General features: G+C 36.6%; 1 protein-coding gene across 3 annotated transcripts; it reads left to right on the top strand.

The window, feature by feature from the left end:
• Positions 1–78: 78 nt before the first annotated feature.
• On the top strand, positions 79–26,318 carry kdm5ba (lysine (K)-specific demethylase 5Ba). 3 transcript variants are annotated; one of them, XM_046874872.1, is made up of 28 exons: positions 79–375; positions 1,400–1,598; positions 2,837–2,914; positions 5,285–5,407; positions 5,507–5,677; positions 8,131–8,271; positions 8,482–8,575; positions 8,667–8,743; positions 9,080–9,238; positions 11,893–12,012; positions 12,106–12,264; positions 13,003–13,184; positions 13,473–13,635; positions 15,118–15,237; positions 15,817–16,011; positions 16,673–16,854; positions 17,020–17,144; positions 17,238–17,388; positions 19,150–19,264; positions 19,348–19,703; positions 20,831–20,969; positions 21,071–21,250; positions 21,385–21,537; positions 21,721–22,098; positions 22,231–22,318; positions 22,411–22,613; positions 22,709–22,975; positions 25,594–26,318. In XM_046874872.1, exons 2-28 carry the CDS (start codon positions 1,431–1,433, stop codon positions 25,726–25,728), a joined length of 4,422 nt encoding a protein of 1,473 aa, XP_046730828.1. In that variant the 5' UTR covers positions 79–375; positions 1,400–1,430; the 3' UTR covers positions 25,729–26,318. The 3 variants fall into 3 exon arrangements, with proteins under 3 accessions (XP_046730828.1, XP_046730829.1, XP_046730827.1); XM_046874873.1 differs by lacking the exon at positions 79–375 and adding an exon at positions 608–814; XM_046874871.1 differs by lacking the exon at positions 79–375 and adding an exon at positions 849–988.
• The last annotated feature ends 649 nt before the right edge of the window (positions 26,319–26,967 follow it).

Raw genomic sequence — 26,967 nt, 5'->3', positions numbered from 1 at the left:
AGTATGAACATTGCGAAAAGAAAATCTTTATGGGTTCTTGAAAGTTTTTTGAAGGGGGGTGGAGGAGCATTTCTTTCGACTTTTAAGTCCACGGATTCACACGAGACAAAATATACCGCACGAAACATGAATATAAAATAAATTGTAATCGTTATTAATGACAACAGGCAGTCTTGTTTAATTTGCATGTTTGCACGGGAGTGTTTCCTCCTGTAGGCCGGGTGTGCAGCTGGGCGGCACCGTTTCCGTGTTGACGTGCGCTACGTGCAAACAGATGCGGTGTGAATGGAAAGACGCGGCGATGGCCATTTCATCGCTAGAAATACGTTCAAACAACCGATTTCTAGTTTAGATCAGAACTGATGCAACACTTTGGTAAGCTTTTATCCATACCGCGTTCCTGGGTAATTTTCTTTTTCGAGTAGTTCTTAATCTTGTTCTCAAAATCCCGTATAACTGACGTTGCAAATCCTGGCTGTATTCAGACCAGGCCTAAATTCTCGAGATCAAATCTAATCATTTATTTAAAAATTCACATTGACCTGATCTGTCATCGCAGTGTTCAATTGTGGGTATTTTATATATTTATTTTTAATTGTATGGATTAGATCCGTCCTGGGGATGACGTTAAACAACAACATCCGTGGGGAACTTCACATAGTCCATTTAAAGTAGTAGTTCCGGTCGACATGCACTTCTCAGCTGTTGTACATTAATCCGCGCTACTTGCTTCTTGTTTTAGTTCTGTAATAGACTTCACGTGGTGTTTAGTAAAGTCGTTCATTTACACCTTTTACTTTTAAACGGTAACCAGGTAAAGACTAAATTTACTTAGCTTTTAAATACTCAAGGATTTAAATGTTAGCGTAAGCCCAGGTCTTATTTAAGAGGAGAATCATGACGCTAATTTAAAAGGATAAAATGCATGTTTGCGTATGTTTATGCTGCGTATTAAAAGTTTCAGTTAAATGGCACGCTTTTATTATCGGTAATGCCTCATGAATTATTCAAAATTTCCCAAACTCATTCGTCATGTAATACATTCTGAATGTTATGCTAGATATGTAACTTTTGAAGACCGAGCTCGTAGGTTTTAACCCCTTACTCAGTATTAGTGTTAGTATTTGTGTGCTGATCTTTGCAGTTATTAAAATATTTGCAAATTATTTAAACATTTGAAATCTGTAAACGTACCTATATTTGATATTTAACACTAAAGAATTGGTTAGTGGCGATGGGGGTTCTACTTTTTTAAGCGGAACACGATACGGTACTCAAACATCAACCCTTGGTTCGTCCGTTCTAAAGTGGACGAGGATGTAAATTGTCGGATTTTGTGTAATCATTCTTTATAATGCAGTAGTTACGTGAATACATAATATAGTATTATTTCGAACAGTTCCTTACAGTTATCACATGCCAAAGCTTGGATGCAGTTGCCCAGAATGACCCAACCTCGACCCAACGAGTTTATACCACCGCCGGAATGTCCTGTGTTTGAGCCTAGTTGGGAAGAATTCGACGACCCGTTTGCGTTTATCAACAAAATACGTCCAATTGCAGAAAAGACTGGTATTTGTAAGATCAGACCGCCGCAGGTAAGTTTTCCGCTAATAAAACGTTAAATAAAGACATTTTGTTGCTCTTAACCATTGATGTTTTCGGTCAAAACAGCAAGATCACTTTTTTCGGATAGGCTTTTCAATATGGCGGATTGCGGTTTTGGTATAAAGGAACAGTTAGCTGTTGGGAAGGATTATAATAATATTTTCTACTTTCTTGTTTTGAGAAGGATAAAAAGCTCGCATTTTGTAAAGAAATCGTGTTTGGATGATAATTTCTGTGGGTGGATGTGTGGCCTACTGACTACTGTAAAACTGTACTGTATTGTTTAGCGACACCATTGACTACGTAAAGCATCCACCCAAACTGGGGTGAGCAAATCAGTCAAAAGCACACACACACAAACACGCGCGTGTGTGTGTGTGTGTGTGTATATATATATATATATATATATATATATATATATATATATATATATATATATAAATAAATCTCAATAGATTGGATCAGTACATTTGTTAATAGATTAGATGACATTGAATAAGCTACAATATTATACTATTAATACAATATTATAATATCAAACTTAAACCCATTATATAATCCAAACCATTTATCAAAATATTAAACTATTAATCTGTATTTAAAGGCTGTATTATGTACTGTATATTTAATACTTATAAAGATAGATAGATAACTTGATAGTGTGTTCTTTTTGGCTACATGTTTAACCATAAACATCTCAAGTGCATCCTTTGTACGTTGCTATGTAAGCAAAATGAATGCTTTTTTTACGTTTGTATTTTTATGTTTGTATATATTTTTTTATAAAACAGAACTATTGTAGCTGTTTAAGAGCACAGATGAGGAGCAATTTTAGAACCGGATGTTATAAAATGTGTTAATGTTTTTATCTTTGCATAAGGCTAATTCGTTACCAGTAAATGAAACTGAAATGGGGAAAAATAAACAATGCAAATTTGAGATTTTCATTTTGTGGCACAGCACTAGCGATAAGTGACACAATTTAGTGCATTTCTTCAAGTTTACTTACATAGGCTTTATATGTGGTGGATTAATAATAATTTAAATAGCATTTTAGATTATCTTAAAAAACCTTATATGATGTGGCAAAAATGTTTTTATTACAAAATAAAGTCAAATAAAACCTGTAGTATACATTTTGTAGGCCTGAAGTGTTGATGGCAAATTCAGGCTGTTTGTGGCAAATGGCATGTTATTAGGCTCAGCATGGCTTGATATGATTCCCTAGGGGTGGCAACCACCATTTGCCTGTGATGTGGACCGATTGCATTTCACCCCACGTGTACAGAGGCTCAATGAATTGGAGGTAAGTGTCAGGCCCCTGCTTTAAAGTTTGTTTTTTTTTTTTTTTTTTTTTTTTTTTTGTATTGGGGCTGTAGAAAATTCGAATGTTTACATGTTTATATACATAAATGGCCATCAAGCTTCACCATTAGGCTTTTAGTTAGTCTTGGTAGCAAAAAAATGGTTCATGTTAGGCCATCACATTAATATGAAAATACTTTCATTTCAGGGTTTCACAAAAGTTCCATAATTGAACAAAAATGCACACATTCCTGTTTTATAAAACAATTACACAGATATGTGCCATATTTAGTAGGGATGCAACGATACAGTTAGCCCACGGTTCAATACATACCTCGGTTTTTTAACCAGGGTTTTCAGTTCGGTTCGGTTCTGATAGCTTAACACACAAAAGTGTTTTTTGTTATTCTATGCTTAGGCAATAGGAACAGTAAGAGGTTAAGAAGAAACAAATAAAAACTATTTATTGCAATACTCCTTTATTTTACTTTAAAGCAAAGAAAAGTCCACTGGACATCTCACAGCTGCTGGTAGCCCATGTACAAACTGGGGAACACAAAACATAACACATAAACATATTTGGCCTCCTCAACTTGCATGTACACTGCGTTTGTCAACTCTTCTGCCAAATGAGCGCTTGTATGACTTTCATACAGGGGACGGGTTTGGAGTACAGCGCTTTTCATTTCCCAATCCGACATGTAGTGAACAGTTACAGTGAGGTAACTCACGGTTGCCCTCGATGTCCAACCATCTGTGGTCAGAGCAAGGCTCTGTGCTTGAGCCAATTCGTACACAATACTGTTGCATGTCTTTTCATAGAGGTCGGGAATTATCTCGGTGCTGAAAAAAGTGCGAGACAGTGATCGAGTGTTTTTATAAGATGACAAAAGCCTGCATCTCCAATCACCTACAAATCTTTGGCAATGAACCCCCCCACTGCCTGTGTTATTTTCATGTGTCTCTCGGAACCAGTTGGGTATGTATGCTGGAACGATTCAGCGAGGGACTGTTGTTTTTTGGAGGACTTTATTACCTGCTCTGCTATCCTGCCTTTAGACATTGATATTGCTGGGTGATGGCGCTGCAGATGTGCAATCATATTGGAAGTGTTTCCGTTTGAGTAGGCTACACGTGTAAAACAATGCTTGCAGACAGTCATTTTTTTGTTTACCGTTTTTTCTTCCTCTGCATTATACTCAACAGCAAAACCAAAATGTCTCCACACCACAGATTTAAAAGGCGCCGGTGCCTCCTCGTACTGTAGCCTCACTTCACCACCGCTCGCTATGTTAAAGTGTGGAATGATGGTTCAGCGCCCCCTAACTTTAGAGCATAGTGATTGAACATTTACTCGCGGGGAGGAGTTTTCTCATCTCAGCTCGTAGACTTACAGGCACACACAGTCAATTCGGAGAGAAATAAAAAGCACATAAATTATTTAAACGTAAAACCGAAAAAATTTACAAGCGCGTATTGAACCGTGGATGTCGTACCGAACGCTTCAATATTATATTGAGAATTGTGGCATCCCTAATATTTAGTAAATTTCCCATTTAAGCTTCCTTGAAATTTTACTCCCCAGATTCTGATCAATTTATTGGACATCGATTTAGATTTGTGTCATGTTAGAGCTCTGGTCCATTTAATAAAAATAAAACAAATACACTTATTGGCCACTTTACTGAGGTAACACTTGTACACCACTTCATTCTTGCAGTTCTCCAGTCCACCAATTATGTGGCAGCAGCATAATGCATATGCTGATTCTGAAATCAAGCTGCTGCTGGTGTAATAATGTGGGTCAATATATTCTGAGCATAGTTTTTGGCATGTATCCATTTATGGCAACAATTTAGCCATTTATAGTGAATAAATCCAGCACAATAATGCACCAGGTCACAAATCATCAGTTCAGGTCTCTTTGTTAACTGATCAGAATACAAAATGGCACTTTAGCACTTTGGGGATGTGGTAAAACAGGAATTCACAGCATGAATGTGCAGCTGATAATGCTATGACCATTGTTTAATCTTTAGATGCCAGAATAGACCAGAATATAAATAGTGACTCAGAAACCCTCTGAAATAATAGTAGAAAAATTGAGGCTGTTCAGGAAGCCAGAAAGAGCATCTTACTTAGTATTTGTATGATGTTTCTAATAATATTGCCAGTGAGAGTATAACAACTATTACAGCTGAAAAGGTTGTTGATTGGGACTAACTACCATGTTAGTAACTACTATTTAAAGCTCACTGGCTAGAGGAAAGGGAAAACTTGAAAAGAAATATTACGGTGGCATATATGGGAATGTAATTGAATTTAACTGAAATAATTTTGATTACTCTGATGTGTCTCTCATGTTTGTCAGGCTCAAACTAGAGTCAAACTCAATTTTCTGGACCAGATAGCCAAGTTTTGGGAGTTACAAGGCTGCACTTTGAAAATCCCTCATGTGGAGCGCAAATCTCTTGACTTGTATCAGCTCTACACGGTACAGTATCGCAATATAACCTGTGCTTTACTTTTGTATGGCCTTGGCTCAGCTTTCTAACCATTAGGCTGAATTTGGTTGTCTTTGTGCTTTTTGCAGTTAGTGATTGAGGAGGGATGTTTTGACACAGTCTGCAGGGAGCGGAAATGGACCCAGATTGCTCTGAGGATGGGTTTTGCCCCTGGCAAGGCTGTTGGATCTCACTTGCGTTCCCACTATGAGAGGATTCTCTACCCATACTACCTTTTCCAGACAGGGGCCAACCTTGTGGTGAGGCATTTTTAAGCCTTCTTTCTCGCATACCGTTTTTTCTTTTTCTTTTCTGATTTCTGTGTTCCGCCCATATTCACAGACCCATATTGTGCTTAGAGTTTTTAAATTTTATTTATTTATTTTAATTTTCTTTAATCATACAGAATATTCTCTTATGCACCATTTGATTAGAAACAGCTTTACACATGATTATTTGTTTAATTTTTTAAATTATTTATCAGCACAGTGAAAAGAAATCAGGCATATACAGGTCATGAGCTTTCATTTATTGTTATATTAAACATAGACTAGGGAAAAGTGATCAAAATGATCTTTTTAAGACATCTAGTAAGGGGAAGTTCTTTTGGTAGAAATACCTTGTTGATGAGAGGGCAGAAAAAAATGGCCAAAACTTGTTTGAGATGATAGGAAGGTAGATTTTACTCTAATAACCATTTTTTTTGCAACCACTCTGATGTGCATTCTGTGGTTCTTTTCATAAATTTTGTGGCAGTTAACATGAAACAGCTAAAGGAATCTGACACTACAGTGGGCATAGATTTACTAAAACTGGACAGTGGAAAATGAACAGCTGTGTTGGAACTTGGCTGTGAGTTGACTTGCCCCTGTTGAACATTTCTAGCCTCAACTCAATGCTGTTGCTAATTAATCAGTGTTCATCACATCTCACTTCTGGCATGGATTGTTATTTGTTTAGTTGTTCTGAAGATTTCACATGCCCCAACATCTTTAGCCAACTTGCCACTACAGTGGTTATTTTTTACTATAATGAATAAACAATTTTCCCTTACTGAACTGTGTGCTAGTTTCTGTTGGACTGGTTAACTTATTGTGCATTTAGCATTTCTAGCATTTGCCACATGCCCTTATACAGAGCGACCAAAAAAGAACTTATTTACACTAGGGCTGCAACTAACGATTATTTCGATATTAGATTGATCGGACAATTTATGTTTTCTCGATTAATCGGATAAAAACAAATTTTATTCAGCTTATTATAACTATATAAAACCCTAATTCATGCTATTTATGTATAAACATGTATTTAAAAAAATGCAAAAGCCACATATTTAAACTCTATCTTTAATTTGACATTTTAAAACTTAGTTTTAGTGACACTATAACTTTAGTTATAGTAGCTGCTTGTCGAGGAGTGCATAGGGCTCCCATGCCTTGGATGACTTAGGGGATGCGCACATTTTTCTGCTGCAGGTTCACTGCACCATTTGGCTGTGCTATCTTACCATCACACTAACTCGTAATTTGAGCAGCCCAAATTGTCGATAATGGCATTCATTGACAAGGAATTTCATTATCGATTATTATGCAGCCCTAATTTACACATCTGGGCAGTTAAAACTTAAGGGTCATGCTAAAGGGCCAAGGAGCGGCAGCTTGGCAGTGCTAGGATTTGAACGCTATTTGTCAATTAAGTCCAACGTCTTTAGATTCAAGATTTACCTGTATTATGTTAACATGGCCCAGGTTTTCCTTTTTCTTCACTCTGTAAAATCTTTCTATATGCTAGGATAATTATTTTGCATGCATCCCAAGAAGAAGCACGTTCTCTATTTATCTATTAAGTGTGTGTAAATTCAGTACTGAATTGACCTATATTAGCAGATACTACAACACACCTGTAGAGGGTTTTTGTAGTCCATGCATCTATTGGTCAGATTTTTGCAGTCATTTGAGATCCATGTTAAAACAGTCATGCCAATGGCAGAATGATTTAAAGTGAAACAAAACTTTTAACATTTTTTTTATATGCCTGAAATCACACATGTTTACACTTGATTGCTTTTAATCTTAATAAATGAAAGACACTATGTGAATAGTGCAGCTTGCATTTGACAACACATTTATGTGTAGACCCTAAAGGCCTTTTCTTTCTATATGCTTCTGTATATAGTTTATCAGCAGTCTGTGAAACAACACAATGACAATTGTTATACAGTCCCCTTTAAAAAATATTGGAACAGCAAATCCAGTATTTCGTTCTGCTGAGGGATTTGAGATTTAAAAAAGAGATGGTTGAGCTGAATTTCAGATTTAATTTCCTGATATTAACATTTGCATATGTGCAAATTACATAGCACATTTTGTTTGAACTAATCTTTTTTAATCTTTTTTTTTTTTTATTCAAGTGATCAAAACTAATAAAATATGAATAGTTGTTTTTTGCTGCCCAGGTGTGTCCTGTTAGATTATGTAAATGGATGGTTTCAGTTTGAACCCAAATGTTTTCATCCTAAATAAAAAAAAGTTATTTTACAAAAGAAACTTTTACATCCTATCACATGTCTTGTCATTATTAAGTTGGGAAAATGTATTTGATTTAAAACATATGGGTTTGTTTGGTTTCTGTTTGTTGTTGGAATGACGATTTGTCTTTTTGTCAAATATTTGAATATTTGTCTGTTTTGTTTCTTTTTCTTTTTCTTAACCAGAACTCACAGAAACCCACTCTTACAAATGATACCAAAGATAAGATATATAAATCTCATGACTTGCCCCAGCGACAGTCTGTGCAGCCTGTGGAAACCTCTACCATTGCTCGCAGAGCCAAGCGGTCTAAAATCTCTTTAAAGGTATTTTTAATCTTCTTTTGTTTTGTTTTGCTAAACGGTCTTTATATGATTAGTTATTTAACTACCCTACCAATTTACGTTACCTAATGGCTAAAATTTAATCTGAGTTTAAAAAAAAAAAAAAAACAGAACAAATTAGTAACATTAAGTATTTTTAGGAATAGTAAATTATTAACATTCTAAACAGAAAATAATTTCCTTTTTTTTTAGGGTCGCTGTTCCAAAAATGAGCAAGAGGAAGAGTGCAAGAACAGACCCAATCTGAGAAGGAGAATGGGTTCTTATGTGGCAAAACCAGACGAAGGTGATTTACCTAAAAATGTACAGTTAATCTTTTTAAATACGTTGCTGAAAAATGATTAATAAAAGTGGATGTTATGGATGATTTCTTTTAGTGAAAAGCTTTCCAGTCCAGGTAAAACAGGAGCCTATGGAACAAGTTGAAACAATGCCTAATGGAGAAAAATCAAAGGTAAAGAATGATGTTAAAGTTCTTAAGTTCAAATGCTGAGTTGCAGACTTTAAAAATTGAAAAGACCACACTACACTTCTTCATCAAGCAGATTATAATTGCATAACAGATTCTTCCAATCGGTATCCAGATGTTCTTTCCATTATCCATTAGCACTTTCCAAGTTTGCTTTGTAGAATTCAAGAGTTATATTTATATTAAGTTTGTAATCTTGCGTACCAGTGTAGATTTATTCATTACTAGAGACTCAAAGCACTTTTGTACATCACTCTGGATAAGTGCGTCTACTAAATGCCGCAAATGTAAATGTTCCTTGTTTTGTGTGTGCCTTTGAAGGTGGAACAATACATGTGTTTGGTTTGTGGAGGAGGCGGCGATGAGGACAAGCTGTTGCTGTGTGATGGCTGTGATGATAGCTACCACACATTCTGTCTTATCCCACCACTCCATGATGTCCCCAAAGGAGACTGGAGATGTCCCAAGTGCCTGGCGCAGGTAGCCATAGATCTCGCAGCAATTCATTGAAGCAAATATATTTTTCTCTGATTAAAAAAAAAATTCTTATTACATAAATAGCTTACAGTTAAATCAACCTTCTAAAACCAGGTGAGAAAAGATACAGTAATTATATTTACTTTATATTTCCACAAACCTTCAAAGAGGCCCCAGTATCCAAACCTTAATTAAATTGTCCTTATTTTTGTTTAGTCATCAATTGTATCAGTTGTGACTACTTCTGTAAAAGACTTTGGTAGTTTGGTGTTATGTTTGGGGCACAGTTTTTTTTTCCGAAATGAGAAGTGTCCCAGCAAATTAAGTTCAGGATTATTCTTGCTAATGTTCAGAGAGAAAGAAAAATCTCCACAAACTGTTCAATTTATTTGTATTTTTTTTACAATGGATATTTTTATATATATATTATTTGCAGCTTTACAGAGAGTTTTATAAGACAGAGGTTGAAAAGTTGTGTAAAAGAATGTATAGGTTTAGTGCTTAATATTTTGTTACTTAGAATTGAAAGGGCGTTGGGATGAATTGGGCAGATACAAAGAGTTTAAAGACAGGAACATGGGTCACTGGTACTGCAGGAGCATGTTTAACTTGACAGAAAGGGACACAGAAATAAGGATCAAGTATTATTGTTTCATAACTGTTTAAGGACACTAGAGTGTGATCTAAATGCAGGTAGAGACTTCTAGTTACGGCAGAGTAACTAAAATGAAGCGACAAAAGGTACAGTGCACCCGTAAAGCATATTCAGTGTTTCACTTTTTCCACATTTTGTTGTTGCAGCCTTATTCCAAAATCGATTAGATTTTTTTCCCTCAAAATTCTACAAACAATACCCCATAATGACAACGTGAAGGAAGATTGTTTGAAATCTTTGCTAATTTATTTCAAATAAAAAATGAGTAAAAAAAGACGTAGATAAGTATTTACAGTCTTTGCCATGACATTCAAAATTTAGCTCAGGTGCATCCTGTTTCCACTGATCATCCTTGAGATGTTTCTACAACTTGATTGGAGTCATTCAGTTCAATCAGTTAATTCAGTTGATTAGACGTAATTTGGAAAGGCACACACCTGTCTTTATAAAGTAACACAGTTAACAGTGCATGTCAGTGCACAAACCAAGCCATGAATTCCAAGAAATTGTCTAAAGACCTCAGAGACATTATTGTATCGAGGCACAGATCTGGTGAAGGGTACAGAAAATTTCTGCAGCATATAAACACAGTGGCCTTCATCATCCATAAATGGAAGATGTTTGGAAGCAACGGGACTCTTACTAGAGCAGTCCGCCCGGCCAAACTGAGTGATCAGGGATAAGGCCCGTAGTCAGAGAGGTGACCAGGAACACGATTGTCACTCTAATAGAGCTACAACATTTCTCTGTAGAGAGAAGAAGCTCCAGAACAACAACCATGTTCTGCAGCACTCTTCCAATCAGGCCTGTATGGTAGAGTGGCCAGAAGGAAGCCACTCCTCATTAAAAGGCACATAACAGTCTGGAGTTTGCCGAAAGGCACCTGAAGGACTCTCAGACCGTAAGAAAAAAAGATTGAACTCTTTGGCCTGAATGGCAAGCCTCATGTCTGGAGGAAACCAGGCACCGCTCATCATCTGGCCAATACCATCCCTACATTGGGGCATGGTGGTGGCAGAATCATACTGTGGGGATGTTTTTCAGCAGCAGGAACTGGAAGACTAGTCAGAATCGGGGAAAAGATTAATGCAGCAATGTACAGAGTGAATGTGTGAAGTGATAAGTGAGTCACAAAAACACTATATCCATGATCACTTCTTTACCTAAGAGAGACCTACTGACAAAAGACCTGACTAAATAAATGTGTTTTTAGCCTAGACTTGAACAACGTGACTGTGTCTAAGTCCTGTACACTAATTAGAAGGCTGTTCCATAACTGAGGGTTTTTGTAACAGAAAGCTCTACCCCCCTGCTGTGGACATTCATTATTTAAGTTACCAATAAATAACCTGCACCTTTTAATCGAAGTTGGCGTGGAATAAAATGTCTCAAACGTTTGCTCAGATACTGTTGCACAAGACCATTCAGTGCTTTATATGTTACTAATAGTATTTTGTAATCAATGCAAGATTTAATTTGGAGCCAGTGTAGTCATATTTTCTGGTTCTGGTTAAGACTCTTGCTGCTGCATTCTGGACTTTCTGAAGCTTATTTCTGCACTTAATAGAACATCCAGACAGATGTAACAAAAGCATGAATTAGTTTTACTGCATCCTGTAACATCTTTTATTATTTTATTTTAACAATACTTTCATGAAATGCATCAGTCAGTATAGCCTTTTTTCTTAAATGTTATTCCCAAGTAGTATGAGCAAAAGTAAATTAAAGCGTAAAGCGCATATTAAAGCGTTTGTTTGATATTAGCCTATAGTTAGACAGCTGATGGGTTAAGATTTTTTTAACTTGATCAGCTGGGAGTCAGCTTAGAGGATTTAGAAAATGATGTATTATTTTTAGTAGTGTAGTAGCAGTAGTAGTAGTAGTTATTTTAAATAGTTTTAAGTTTTGTTCCCAAAACTTCATAAGAATTTACCAGCATAGTTTGTAATTATTTTAACTATTTGTAATTATTTGTATATTCATCTTGTTCTCTTTTCCACAGGAGTGTGGTAAGCCTCAGGTTGCGTTTGGTTTCGAGCAGGCATCCAGAGACTACACACTCCGCTCCTTTGGCGATATGGCAGACTCTTTCAAGTCAGACTACTTCAACATGCCTGTGCATGTATGTATTATTTAAAGATTCTACATATTAGATGTATAAGTGATCTCTGTGGTCAGTAACCAGACACTCACTACTTCGATGTTTTCTTTCCAGATGGTCCCCACTGAGCTGGTTGAGAAGGAATTTTGGCGTTTGGTTAACACAATCGAGGAAGATGTCACAGTGGAGTATGGGGCAGATATTGCCTCAAAGGACTATGGCAGTGGCTTTCCTGTCAGGAATGGCTCTTTTAAAGTCACGTCTGATGATGAGGCATGTTGTACTCCCTCCAATAATACTGCACAATTTCATATTTATTTATGGATGTCCAAAAAGACAGTTTTGTTTTTTTTCTTAGTGTTAGAAGATAAAAGAAGATACAATTTTTTTTAAGATCAGACACTTTTTTTTGTTTTATGGCAAAATAAATTTGGGTCCATGCATACTATACAACAGGGAGCACCCTAACAGAAAAAAGCTGGTGTAGTACCTCCTTATGTTGGTCAGTTTTATACTGTTTCCAGTTTAGCTATGCCACTTGAGATGTCAACTTGGAGATCTGTAGCTATACTGTATGTTCATTGTAGTAAACCTGAGTGAGTGGTGAGTTTCATTGGCAGTCATTTTGAGAAACTTCTATCTTAATGGATGGCTGGATATACCTTAATGGTCGATAAGTTAAAAATTCCGGGAAAAAATTTCAAGATGCCACTCGATCACACAAGCACAGGATTAAAACTTATTGCTTTAGACCTGTATGGTCAGAACTATACCACTTTTAGTGCCCTTTTGCTAGGGCACTACCTGATGTGCAGTATGTATTCCTAATAATGAATTTATCATGACACTTCAAGAAACAAGTTGTGATCTTATTACAAAAAAAACTATCTGTGATATTCAGACAGTCATGCTTATCTTTTTATCATGGTGTACAACTGGATTGTTGTAAATCATCTAATCTATGATTTGTATTAATGTTTTTCATACTTGCACTCCTTTCTGTCTATGCAGCATTACCTCAACTGTGGCTGGAACCTGAACAACATGCCAGTGCTGGATGCATCTGTGCTAACTCACATCACTGCTGACATATGTGGAATGAAGCTGCCCTGGCTCTATGTGGGCATGTGTTTCTCCTCTTTCTGTTGGCATATTGAGGATCATTGGAGCTATTCTGTAAACTATTTGCACTGGTATGCCCTTTTAGACTATTCAACATGAATGATTAAAGAAATACACAAAAAATGCAATGCTATAAGGTAATGGTGACTGAGCTTGATGTGACGATATCTGCTTTCCTATAGTCAATAAAAGCAAAAATGCCTATTCAAACGTTATTAGTTAAACCTAATCACCACCCAGAAAAAATGGTGGTGTTATTAAGTGTTTTAACATACTCTGCTGTACTTAATAGACATATTGCTAAAAAAACACCCTCGATCCTTTCCACTCTTATTGAGGTTGATCTCTGTGTTTGGTAGGGGAGAACCAAAGACATGGTATGGTGCTCCTGGATTTGCTGCAGAACAGTTGGAAGCAGTGATGAAGAAGCTTGCCCCTGAGCTCTTTGAGTCCCAGCCAGATTTGCTCCATCAGTTGGTCACAATCATGAACCCCAATTTACTAATGGAGTATGGAGTCCCGGTAAGTACACACAAGTGTATAGGTAATATAATGTGTACATTTGAGTACACTGTTTTTGATTACTTTATAGAGTGAAAACATGGTTCCACTGCACATGATTTGTTTTTGCAAACTTCTTCACACAGTAGAGACGAGAACTTGTATTAACTTAATGCCCAGTGTCGGCGCCAGAGAATACAGAATGAGGGGGCCTCATGTATAACTGGGGGGGGGCCCAGGGCCCGCTCGTGGCGCCGACACTGTTAATGCCTATATATTTGATAGACAGACTCCCCATCAATATGATTTTAACTTGCGTTTGAGAGCACGATCAAGCCAGTTGAACTAGAAACCAGAGTGCAAGTAGTTCAGAACAATTTCCCTTCATATGTATATAAACCCTGTTTGCTATGAATCATGTAAGAAAGTAAGAATTGTCAGTAGTTGTTACTGTGGGTTTGTCAATAATCCATATTTAAGTGTGTGTTCTGACTTCAAAGAGGTTTGATGAATTATTGTAAGACTACATAATTTGACTAACCTTGAACGAAGATCCAACTATAAACCTGTCAAGTCAGGAAATGCCTAATTCAAAGTTAGTGTACCCTTTTCTCTTTTTGAGCATCTAAAACATCGGTGATCATAAAGTCCAGCAAAATGTGTTAGATGTTTGCAAACACCTGTTTTCGAACAGATCTTGCTGCATAGAAATATGAAATGCAAACCATGTCAACCACCTGCTGCCCACACAGACAAGCTGATTAGCTTATTTTTTCCGGTTAAAAATCGTTAGGACATGGTAGGACAGGATAAATGAAAGTGCTTCAACAAAAAGCGCCTTCTACAAAACCCACTAGTTGGGCATATATAAAATTTATTGAAGTTAAATTTAAAACTTTGTACTATAAACTCTTGCATTGCTCTCTCTTATGCTCACTTACAACTTTACTTTTGACAAATAATTTGCTTAATTGTACATTCTTGTTTTGTTGTGCTTATGCATTATAACTGTTCCACTGCAAGATTTTCCAACTGTATCTCATGTCTGTTTCTAAACTGTTTCTAAAACTAAGTAGCTACAGTTGTGTTATAAGTGTTCCTTTTTACTAGTAGGCATATTTGTAGATTCAAGTCAGTGGTATATGTATAGAACTCTGCAAATATTCAAAGTCAGCTGCCTCTAAAACCCTAAGTCTGACTGTGGTTTTTGGGCTATATCTAGACTCAGTCTTGCTTTCACTTTGACTCACATTGTGCAAGACATTGTAGTATGCCCTTTTCTAAAATGAAACCAAGACCACAATAGTGATGCTTCAGTAAATTGTGTAAAAAAAAAAAAGGAAAAGATACATGTAGATAAACAGACTTAGATTTTACAAACTTACTTCATTTCACTTTGACGTTGTTTAACACTGTCTAACTATGCTGTCTAATATGTATATAGTGAATTTGAGACTTTATTGCTTAATAAATTAATGTTTTGATTTTCTTTTCTTATTTTAGATTTACCGCACAAACCAGTGTGCTGGCGAATTTGTTATAACCTTCCCCAGAGCGTATCACAGTGGATTTAATCAGGGCTTTAACTTTGCTGAGGCTGTTAACTTCTGCACGGTGGACTGGGTAAAAATACCACTCAGTAAACATACATTTTTTTTATTATTAGAGGTCGCCTGATAGTGGATTTTACCGATCGTTCGCTTGGATTGTACTTGCCAATTATTCAACCGATATTTAAAATGGATACTGGAAAAAAACAAACATGACTGTAAAATAGTATTAAACTTTATTACAAAAATACAAATACAGTACTGAAACACGAAAATGTGCTAAATGAAATAAAAATGAATATAAACATTATAGAAATAAATATTAAGGAAAATAAGACATGCATTAAACTGAAACAAAAAGTGACACTTCCAGTAAATAAAAACGGCTACATCTAAAATGAATTAAGAGACACTTCATATAAACAGTGCGTGGCAGTGATTCACCTCTGAAGGCCGCTCTCACACTGTATAATGCAACCTGGAAAAACTATAGGTATGGTTTTATGCCAATAGTTACATCAATCAACTATCGGTGCTGATTAATTGGCAAAATCGATAAATTGGTCGACCTCTAATTATTATTAAATACAAGTAACATTGCTGCATGTCCATGCATTTTATATATATCCTGATGTTGACTTTTTTTTTGCAGATGCCACTTGGTCGACAGTGTGTAGAGCATTACCGCTCATTAAACAGATACTGTGTTTTCTCCCATGATGAGATGATTTGTAATATTGCAGCCAAGGCAAACAGCCTGGACCTGGAACTGGCCTCTGCTATACAAAAGGATATGCGTGTTATGATTCAAGAAGAGAAAGAACTGCGAGAAAAAGCCTACAAGCTGGTGAGCCAAATTTTTCAGAGATACTCTTTTGGTTGAATTTTTTAGCTATTTTTCCACATCTTTAAAACTGTTAAATTATACAGTTTGTTTGTAGTGCATGATAACATGAACATTTAGCTATCTGTGTTTTGTTATGCTGGTTTATCAGTTACTTTTTATGTAACACACAGAATATGCAATAGCAGATGCAAGCGTGGAGCAAGAATATTTATTATAATATAAACAGACAAACAAATCCAAACTGACAGACAGGATCATGAATGTAATCCATAGGTTGGTCGGGTGATTGGCAAACAACAAAATGTGGTCAAAACATGTCAGACACATAAATGTGCGTTGTGAAAAAAATAATGAAATGGCAAGTGAAGAACAAAGTGACAGAAAAGGGATATTTAAACACAATCAAATCGAAGAAGAAACTAAAATTAGCTGTAAACACTAAAGAAACATGAGGGGAAATAACCAATAACAAGAGATGGTGGCTAAAACATAACATGAAACACATGGCACATGTAAACAAAGAAATACAGAAGTATTTAGAGATTCAAGCCTGCATGCACTGTGCTATGCTGTGTATGGCCTGAATGGGGAATTTGTTTCCTCTAATTACATTCTCTTGTTACATAGGTTATTTTTCTTTACTATGCTATTCCTGTCCTTAGGGGTGTGGCACTCCCAGCAAGTGGATTATGATGAGCAGCCAGATGAAGAGAGGCAGTGTTCTAAATGCAGGACCACATGTTACCTATCTGCAATTACCTGTCCCTGCAGTCCTGGCCAGCTGGTGTGTCTACACCACATTGAGGACTTCTGCTCCTGTGCCCCCAACCATTATACACTGAAGTAGGTCTTTATATGTTTAAATGTAGTACTTTGATTTATTGCCATGTAATTATGTATATTTTGATTTAACGAAAGCTACTTTAGCTTGTTTTATTAAACAGAATTGTGCCACCAAAATGTTGTTTATAAAAAATAATCCCTTTTTTTTCCCCCATGGTCATGCAGTTATAAGTATACCTTGGGCACATTGAACCAAATGTTCAAGGCTTTGGCAACACATGCTGAGTCATACAGTGACTGGGCTTCTAAAGTTAACAAAATTTTAAAGGCTGACCAAGACAATAAAAGTGGTAAGGGTTCTAATGAATAAATTACAGCAAGCGTACTGCCCTTCCCCTTTGTATGATATTATGTTAAGCTTTTATCATTTGTTATCCCACCAGACTTGGAGGAACTTCGTGCATTGATTGTGGAGGCAGAGAAGATGATTTATCCTGAGCTGGATTTGCTATTCCATTTAAAACAGACTGTCAATGAAGCAGAAAAGAGTGCCTTAATGGCCCAGCAGCTACTCAACGGGAAGAGACAGACCAGGTAGGTCCTCTGTATGTTTGTATAGTATTTCAAAGAGCAAAAAGAGATCACTGTTCTCACTAATCACGTAATTATATGTCGCTTATTTCGCTGCTGATATTAAAGAAAATTCGTTTAATTTTTTGTAGTAGTTTAATATTAGGTAGGTAGCTAACTAGAGTTCTCATTAACAAGTTCAATCCATGGGGGATAAATGTCATTTTTGCATGGAAGGGACTTTTTTAAGAAAACATCAAGCAGTATGATGCACCTAAAACATCAATCATCAAATTTTACAGTATTTTATGCAGAAAAGTATTTTATTTTTATTTATCCATAGACAACCAATAAAGGAAATGAGAAATCCTGTTTTTGCTTATACAGTAAGCATTCTGGTGTACTTTGTTGTATGTGCAAGTAGTGGTCCAGGGCTGCTGATATTTAATATATACTTAAAATTACCTAAAATAAAATGTAAAAAACAAAAATTACACGAATACCTTCTAAAGCAAGTGTATCTTGATTATTTATTAAAATGATTTATGCTTCTTATTCTATCACTGTATAGTACTTACAATTATACACTTGTTTACATTTTATTATTTTACATTTTATAGCTTACATTTACAGAATTCTGGAGATTAAATATCTGACTTTTTATTGCCATAGTACAGTGAATACAGTATTTGTACAGTACATAGTACAACTGATACAGTACATTCAGAAAATATTCAGACCCGCTTCACTTTTTTCAATTTTATATAAAAAATCTTTTTTCCTGGTACTACATTCTACAATTGATTGTTTTTCTCAATAATCTACAAATAATGACAATTAAATTTTAGAAAATCTAGAATTTTTTTCACTTAGTTGAAGCACCTTTGGCAGCAGTTACAGCCTTGGGTCTTTCTGCAAATGACGCAACAAGCTTTATACACCTGGGGAATTTTCTGCCATTCTTCACTCCCAGATTGATGGAGGGCTGCAATGATGGTTGTCTATCTAGAACTTTGTCCATTAAGACACAGGATCTTCAGAGCTTAGTCCGAGTGACCAGTGGGTTCTTGGTCACCCTACTACCCCGATTACTCAGTTTGACCAGGCGGCCACCTCTAGGAAAAGTCCTGATTACGCCACACTTTTTTCCATTGGAGAATTATGGATGCCACTGTGCTTTTGGGAATCCTTCGTACAGTAGCAGTTTTTTTGTAGCATTCCCCAGATCTGTGCCATTCAACAATTGTGTCTCCGGGTTCTACAGGCAGTTCCTTTGACATCATGCTTTTATTTATTTATTTATTTATTTTTGCTTTGATATGCACTGTAAACTATAAGGCCTTCTATAGAGAGGTGCATGCCTTTCCAAAATCATGTCCAATCAATAAACTTTTTCACAGGTAGACTCCATTCAAGGTGTAGAAACATCTCAGCAATGATCAAGAGAACTAGGAGGCACCTGGGCTTATTTTCATGTATTGTTGCAAAGGGTCTGAATATTTATGTGCGTGTGATATTTCAGTGTTTATTTTAAAACATTAACAGACTTTTCTGGATTTCTGTTTTCACTTTGTCATTACTAAGTGTAGATTTAATAAGGACAAAAATCTAAATTGAAACGATTGTAGTATAGGCTGCATGACTTGATGTCAAAATTGAAAAAAGTAAAGGGGACCTGAATACTTTCTGAATTCAAGGGATTCTTTTTCATATCTCTTTCAGGCTGCATTCATGGTTAAATTTATCATTGCTCGTTTTTTTTACATTTGAACTTTTTTTACGTAGGTATCGCTCGGGTGGTGGGAAATCTCAGAAACATCTCACTGTAGAGGAGTTGAGGTTATTTGTACAGCAGCTATATGACCTGCCCTGCACCATTAGACAGGCCCCTTTTCTCAAGGTACTGAACAAGGAACCCCATCTTCCGATACTCCTAAATTATTTAAGGAAAAAAAAAACAAAGAATGTTGATGATATCCACAGGCTCTGCTCAGCCGAGTCAGGCAGTTCCAAGAAGAGAGTTCAGATCTCCTGGCTATAGAGATGCCCGGCTCTTCAGCCCTGCAAGCTGCCCTGGATGAAGGCTCAGGCTTAGAGGTAGACTTGCCAGAGCTTGATGTGCTCAGGCAGCGACTGGAGCAAGCACGCTGGGTTGAAGCAGTACAACTGGCCAGCACCGAGCCTACCAGCCTCACCCTGGAACTTATGAGAAAATTAATAGACCAGGGAGTGGGTTTGGAGCCTCATGCCTGTGTGGAGAGGACCATGGCCCACCTACAAGAGCTGCTCACTGTGTGTGAGCAGTGTGAGGAGAAGGCACACAGAATGCTTGTGTCCAGGTTAGTTTCTATATACACCTTCTTTTAGCACAAACAAGTAGTATGAAGTAAAGCTAAAGTAAGCTTAAATTAACTTATGAAGTAGAAAAACAGACTCAACTGTGTGTGTGTGTGTATATGTGCACTTTTTTTTTGCAGTACAGAGACAGCATAGAAATGCCATATATGTAAATGTTGCTTATTCTGCGATATGTGCTCAGTCAGAAAGGCCTTCAATTTTGCATAAATAAAATAGTTCAAAATTATTATACTGTGTGCCATTTGTGTGCTAGGCTTAATTAATTACCAAATTTATTTTATATTTCTGTATTTACTTTCTCATGTGAATGCTGTCTCCTCTATGTTTCAATATTTACTATAGATGAGTTGTTTTTTTTTCTTGATTACAAAATTGTGTGTTTAATAGATAGCAGATTAATAGCAGCATACAAACTCGAGCTGCCAGGTCTGAAAATACTTGTTCCTATAATTTACTTCCTAATGTGGAGGTTCTGACTGATATTTGACCCAGTCTTTAAGTAACCCTTTGTAGCCTTGCAGTGAGAAGTGTTAGTGGTCAAATGAAATAGGCATATATGCAGACTGACTTGAGTCTACCAGGATTGCATGTGTTAAGAGCAGAATTTAATCTACAAACCAAATGAATTGTGCATTGGCCCACCAGAGAAAATGTGCTGAGCTTGTATTTGAAAATCAAAGTTGCTTCCTGGGTAGATTTAAAGTATTAGTGCATTGTACTGGTGAGCAGTGCAGTAACATTCCTAGATTTATATTTGGAAACTGCTGGTGCTTTTAGTGAAGATTTAATTTATAAATATAACCCTAATTGTCATTTCATTTATTTTTTAAATGTGTAAAATACTATTTTATTTTATTATATTGTATATAATAAATAGTTTTGGTAGTCTGTTGTGGCTTCCATCACTGAGCCTTTTTTTTTGTCTATGCCTCAGGGGGTTTCCAACTCTATTTTGAAACCCACAAATATATAGCAACTTTGCCCATATCAGGACAAGGAGAAATGCAATTTGTGAATATAAAAAGCATGTATATTATTGCACAATAGTAGATATTGCATTTTGCTGTTTATTTAGAATTTTTTTTCTTTTCTAATTTGTCTGAAATAGACCTTGCCAGAATATAGAGACATTGGAGAAAATGCTGCTGGAAGTAAGTAGTATCCAGGCTTACCTGCCAAACTGTCTCCAACTGCAAGACTCAGTCCTCAGGGCCAGAGAGTGGATCCAGGAGGCAGAAGCTTTACAGGTTAATCTCATGCCATTCCCCTTCACTATTTAAGTGTTGTAAAGCTTGAAATAATATTTATAATTTCTTTTTGACAATTTATGTTGTAAAACTTTTTGCAGCTCGGAGGGCGTGTTCCTGGTTTTTCCTCCTTAAATGAGCTGATCTTAAAAGCTAAAGGCATCCCTGTCCTCCTGGAGCCTTTGGCACGGCTAGAAAGCCTTGTGTTTGAGGTGCAGGCCTGGAAGGAGAGTGCAGCAAAAATGTTTTTGTTGAAGTACTCCTCTCTTTCCCTTCTGGAGGTAGGCAAAACATCTTTCATGTGAGCACATGCTATGTTTTTACGTTAGTTCTAAAAGTATAGTTGCCAATCTTTGAAAATGCAAAAGAGCATGAAAAGTATGTAAATGGTAATTACACTGTTTGTTTCCTTAAGGTACTGTGCCCCAGATGGGATTCAGGATGTCAGAAATCAAAGTCAAAAAGAGTGAAAGATGTTCATCCAGCTGTTAAAAAAACTGGCATGAAACTAAACAGTCTTGGTGATGTGGAAAGAGTGCTCTCTGAAAGCAAAGACACATCTTTAGCAGTGCGTCTTTATATATACTTTTCTCCTTTGTATCCTAAAATGAGTGTACGGTTCCAAATAATATTATGTGCCACATGCAGCAAAAGCTTACTAAATTATTTAATGGTTAACAAATTGTATTGTTTTAGTTTATTAAGGTTCATTTACTCAGCCTTATATAATAATTTAATTGTTATCCAACAGATGGCTACTCTTTGTGAGGTACGCTTGAAGGAAATGGAGAACCTGAATACCTTAAGGACCGTAAACAATGCAAAGTTTTTGCCCACAAACAGCTTGGCTCCTACAGTCTGCCTATGTCATACAGTGCCAGCAGGCCCCATGCTCCAGTGTGAACTCTGTCTTGATGCTTACCATAGTGGTTGTGTGCCAGGGTACCAGGATACACAGGCTGGGCATCCTTGGCTGTGCCCACTGTGCATCCGAACTGAAAAACCACCTTTGGACAAGGTGCTGCCCCTGCTTGCTTCTCTCCAACGTATTCGAGTACGACTCCCAGAGGGTGACGCGCTTCGTTTTATGATTGAGAGGACAGTGCGCTGGCAGCACAGAGTACAACAGGTCTCACCATTTACACAGCACTTTAATGAAAAAGTTAACTTTATCTGTCTCTTTTAGTCATGATGATTTTGTGCTAGTTTTTAGCATTTTATGCTTTAAATATACTGCTTTTTTTTTTTTTTTTTTTTTAAGATAAGACCTTTCTCTGGAAAACCTTCTCAATCCCTGGATGGGACAAGCGGGTATTTCTACATGCAGCATTCAAGCATTCCTCTGAGTGGTGCGTAGATCTTATTTATTCATAGAAATTATTAGCAGATGAGAACAGTTCTAGTATATTTGAGTGCATGTTGTGCGTGCTGTGTGTTTCAGTTCTTAGTCCTGAAATAGAAGAGCTGCTTGTGGAAGGACTTCTTCTACAGGTAACCTTGCCTGAGCTGCAGCATTTCTACCAGGGGTTGCTCAGCAGATTCTGTCCCTCACATTCCATACAGAGCAGTGATCATGATCACCAGTACCACATTGCACAGGACAGTAGCCTGAATTACAAAAGCTCACCGCAAGGAAAGGTCCAGGTTAGACACCCATGTCTTCTCATTATTGCGTTACTATAAGGGGAAAAACATAAACCATTAAAGAGTCTTTTATATATTCTAATTATATTTTTTAGGATTTAGCTTTAGTTGTGCAAAAGGATGCTGAGAAGCCAGATAAGAACTCCAAGAGGCACTTGGAGAAAGAGACCTTGGATATGCTGGACAAAGACACTGTTAAGAAGCCCAAGAAAAAGAAGATTAGGACAAACAAGCAGAGGATACATGAGAAAAGAACAATCTGCTCATCTGGTTTAAACTCAGACTCACCTTCTTCAGAAGACTCTGAGGAGGACTGGTCCATATGCTCAGCAAAGCAATGTCAACAGCCAGAGGGAAATGAGGTCCGTTTAAAATGCTTTTTATGCCATCATATAGCGCAACATTGTATCTTCTAGTGTGAGTGTACAATGGCATATTTGTCTGCTGCTATTTTATTTTCCATTCTCCACAGGTTTGGACATTTCTTTTTAAGTATTTGCCCCCATTGGATACAATGAATACTGCTTAGCACTGAAAAGATAGACCAGTCAGCCATAACATTAAAACCAATGACGGGTAACAAATAACATCAGTTATCTTGTTACAACTGCACCTGTCAAGAGCTTAAGGATCTGAATACCTGTAACAAGGGGATAACCAGGTGCATATTCAGCATTCACTTAGGTAAGAGATGGCACAAGTCTGCAGTATGGGAACTTCGAGCCCTTCTTCTTTTGGGAATTTTTGGGACCCCAGCATCCTGGATTTGCCAGACAAAAAAGTCCAGTCTATGCAGGCCTCACTTTACTACTTAGAAGATTTGAAGGAGATCCTGCAAACATCTTGGTGCCAGATAACAGCACACCTTTAGAGGTCTTGTGAAATCTGTGCCTTGACTGGTCAAAGCTGTTTTGCCAACACATGGGGACCTCTTTTTTAATTTTGTAGGTGGTTTTAATGATATGGCTGATTATGTATATCTTAGTGGACTACCTTGCTAAGGATTTTGTTTGGATTATACTTTCACATTCACTGGTCTAACAATCTACAGTTGACTTAAATTGGAAGTGGGAAATCAGAATGCAGTTTTGATATATTCAACATCCATTTGTTTGAGTTACACAGATCAAACCAAAATAAAGCATAAGCTCATCCATATTTATCTTTTGTGAGCAACAAGTTAGCCAGCTAATTCAATATGAACTCACTGAGCACTTTATTAGGAACACTACATTAATGCTGAATAAGAACACATTTTCTCTCATCAAAGCCATAATATTAGGTGGCACTGACTACACAAGATTCTGGGAAATGCTTTTAAGATGAGACAACTGCATGAATGTGTAGATGTACAGGTGTTCCTAATAAAGTGTAAAATAATGCATACACATACTGACCATGTACGTGTCTGCATGCTGTAGCGTTAGTCTCTTTACTAGAATTAAAGCCCCTGTATGTTTCAGCATGACAACAACCCTATGCACAATGCAAGGTCCATGAACATGTTGTATGCCAAGGTTCAAATGGAATATCTTGACTGGACTTCAAAGAGCAACACCTTTAGGCTGATCTAGAATGCCAACCAATGTATTCCAGTGCTCCTCATGCAATATTAGTGTCTAAGATCACTATTGCTCTTGTGGCTGAGATGGCAAAACCCATAGCCACATCACATTTAGTGGAAGGCCTTTCCTGAGTTCCTATAAAGTTGGGATGCTGTGTAACATAAAATAATTACAGAATGCAAATCTCATAAAGCCATATTTTATTCACAACATAACATAGTAAATGTTTGACCCAAGGAGTACCAGTTTAAAGAAAAAATAAGGTAGTTTTTAATTTGACGACTGTAACACATCTTTAAAAAGATAGATCAGGGCATCCTAACTACTTTTAACAACAGTCTGTATACATCTGGGAACCAAGGGGTCCAGCTGCTGGAGTTTTGAGAGAGGAATATTGTCAAATTCTTTTTTTTCTCATACAGGATTCTACCTGCTCAGCAATCCTGGGTCTTATTTTTTCATTATTTGTTCGTTTTATGATTCACCAAAAGTTTTCAATTGCAGGTCAGCTCAGCTCTCGGCTCAACAGCTCAGCTTCTACCAAGCAATGCCATTGTATTAGATGCAGAATTTCATTTAGCATTGCATTTAGCAATATGCAAGACGTTCTGCAAAATAGATTTTGTCTATTGTCTGGAGGATTCAGCTAAAATGCAGGATTTCCAAAAAAGTCATTTTGATTCATCTGACTACAGAACAGTCCCCTCTGTCAATTTTAAATGAATTTATGAGATATTAAAAAAAAAAAAAATTATATTTTATGTTGAATAATATTCTGCAATGGTTTCAGAATTTGTGGACATTTTTTTAATTTATTTTTTTGATTGGTGATCCTCTGACCATCTTAACTTTACGTTTACATTTGAGGCAATTAGCAGACGCCCTTGTCCAGAGCGACGTACAAAAGTGGTTTAAGTCTCTATCAATGAATAAGTCTACACTGGTACGCTAGATTACAAACTTTTTTTTTAACAAAGCAATCTTGGAAAGTGTTACTTCTGAGAGAGTCTGCCTCTCTAAGATACACTTTGTATAACCAATCATGTTACTGATCTTCCCAATTAACCTTGGTAAATGTTCCTTAGCCCTTTTTTCATAAGCAACACATTTCCAGGCTTCACTTGCTCCATCCCAACCTTTTGAGATGTGTTGTGGCCATCAAATGTAAAATTGCCTTATTTTTTCCTTAAAATGGTACATTTCCTCAGTTAATACATTTGATATATTTTCTGTGTTCTATTGTGAATAACATGGGTTTCAGATTTGCAAATCATTGCATTCTGTTGTATACATTTTACACAGTGTGCCTTTTTTGGAATTGGTGTTATAATAATGCACCAACTGCTTGATAATTTGTTTAAACCCTGTGGATTATGGTATAAAATTGAGAATGTTTTTCATCTATTTCCTTACAGGTAAACTGGGTTCAGTGTGATGGCAACTGTAACCAGTGGTTCCACCAGATTTGTGTGGGTGTGTCTGCTGAGCAGGCAGAGAAGGAAGACTATGTTTGCACCAACTGCTTGATAAAAAATCATTTGACAAATTAAGGACCAAATCTCTTTTGGATAAACAAAAGTTAGATCACCGTGTATGTACCAGATCTTTCTCCTGGCCTTCAGAAGTCCCAATCAGTTCTTTTTGTTATGTTCTGCACTATAGGACTGAACCAAAACAATTATTCTATTTTTAATGGCCTTTTTCATCTTGCCTAGAGGACAGGATGCAAAGATGTACCTCAGGTGTTTCTGTTCCATAAATATAAGGCAGATGGACATCCATTTCCCCAAATGGAAAGTTGGATGAGGATGTTACCTCCTAACATGCTAATAATTCTTTCCACTTGACTCCAGGGCTGTCTTTCACCAAACTAGATTAATTAGTCTAAAATGGAAAGCTATGAATTTATTTTTTAAAAACGTATTTGGTAAATGTCTAGTATGCTTGTTATTTATTTATCCCAGCAATAAATAAGCTGGTTAACTGATTTTTTTTTTCTGCTTTGATCGCTTTCTTCCATTAGCGATGGTTGTATAAAATCCTGATTTAGCTTGTCCAATTGTTGTAGCAGACCGAAGTGTGAAAGTTTTGTGACCTTTGCTGTTTATTTTCTTTATAAATAAACAATAACAGATGTTCATTGAAGAATAAAATGGGTTGTTCTTGCTGGCAATTTCAATTACATTAAATGTTTAAGTCCTTCATTCCTCTAGTATGTTTAATATGGTTACAAAAAAAAAAAGTTACACAAGCCATTTAACATCCAAAAGCATGATATCAGCAACAGCTGCAAAATCATCTTTTCCCGATTCTTTTTTACCTAGTTAAGGCTTTAAATGCTGAGAAAAGAATAAAAGAGTAACACAACTGCAAATGATGTGCAGCGTGAAGCCAACTTCATTATTTCAAACTGCTGCTTATATTGCATCATAAGGCTGCGAATGAAAGTGCTATCTACATTCCAAATAATCAAAAATCTAAATTACACACATTTGGTTGAACTCATTGTGATCACGGTCAATATTACTCCCAGTGTCCAGATCCAGAAGACTTAAAACAACGACTCTACGATGACTAATGCTGAAGCAGTGGAATAAACCAGTTAGTCACCTGTATCCAAACAATATCAGAATTGGAAACTTCACGTGCCTATAGACCATAGATGTTGGGAACTCAGGATGTCTGAAGATTCATCAGGGGGATTGCTCAGGGAAAAGAACCCTTTGTAGCCATCTAATGAAAACGTATCAGTTGCTGCTTCACGTTCAACTACCCTTACCTTCGGCCTC

This window comes from Silurus meridionalis, chromosome 19 (assembly GCF_014805685.1).
Source record: "Silurus meridionalis isolate SWU-2019-XX chromosome 19, ASM1480568v1, whole genome shotgun sequence".
NCBI lineage: Eukaryota > Metazoa > Chordata > Actinopteri > Siluriformes > Siluridae > Silurus > Silurus meridionalis.
This window is presented reverse-complemented; position numbering and strand designations above follow the sequence as displayed.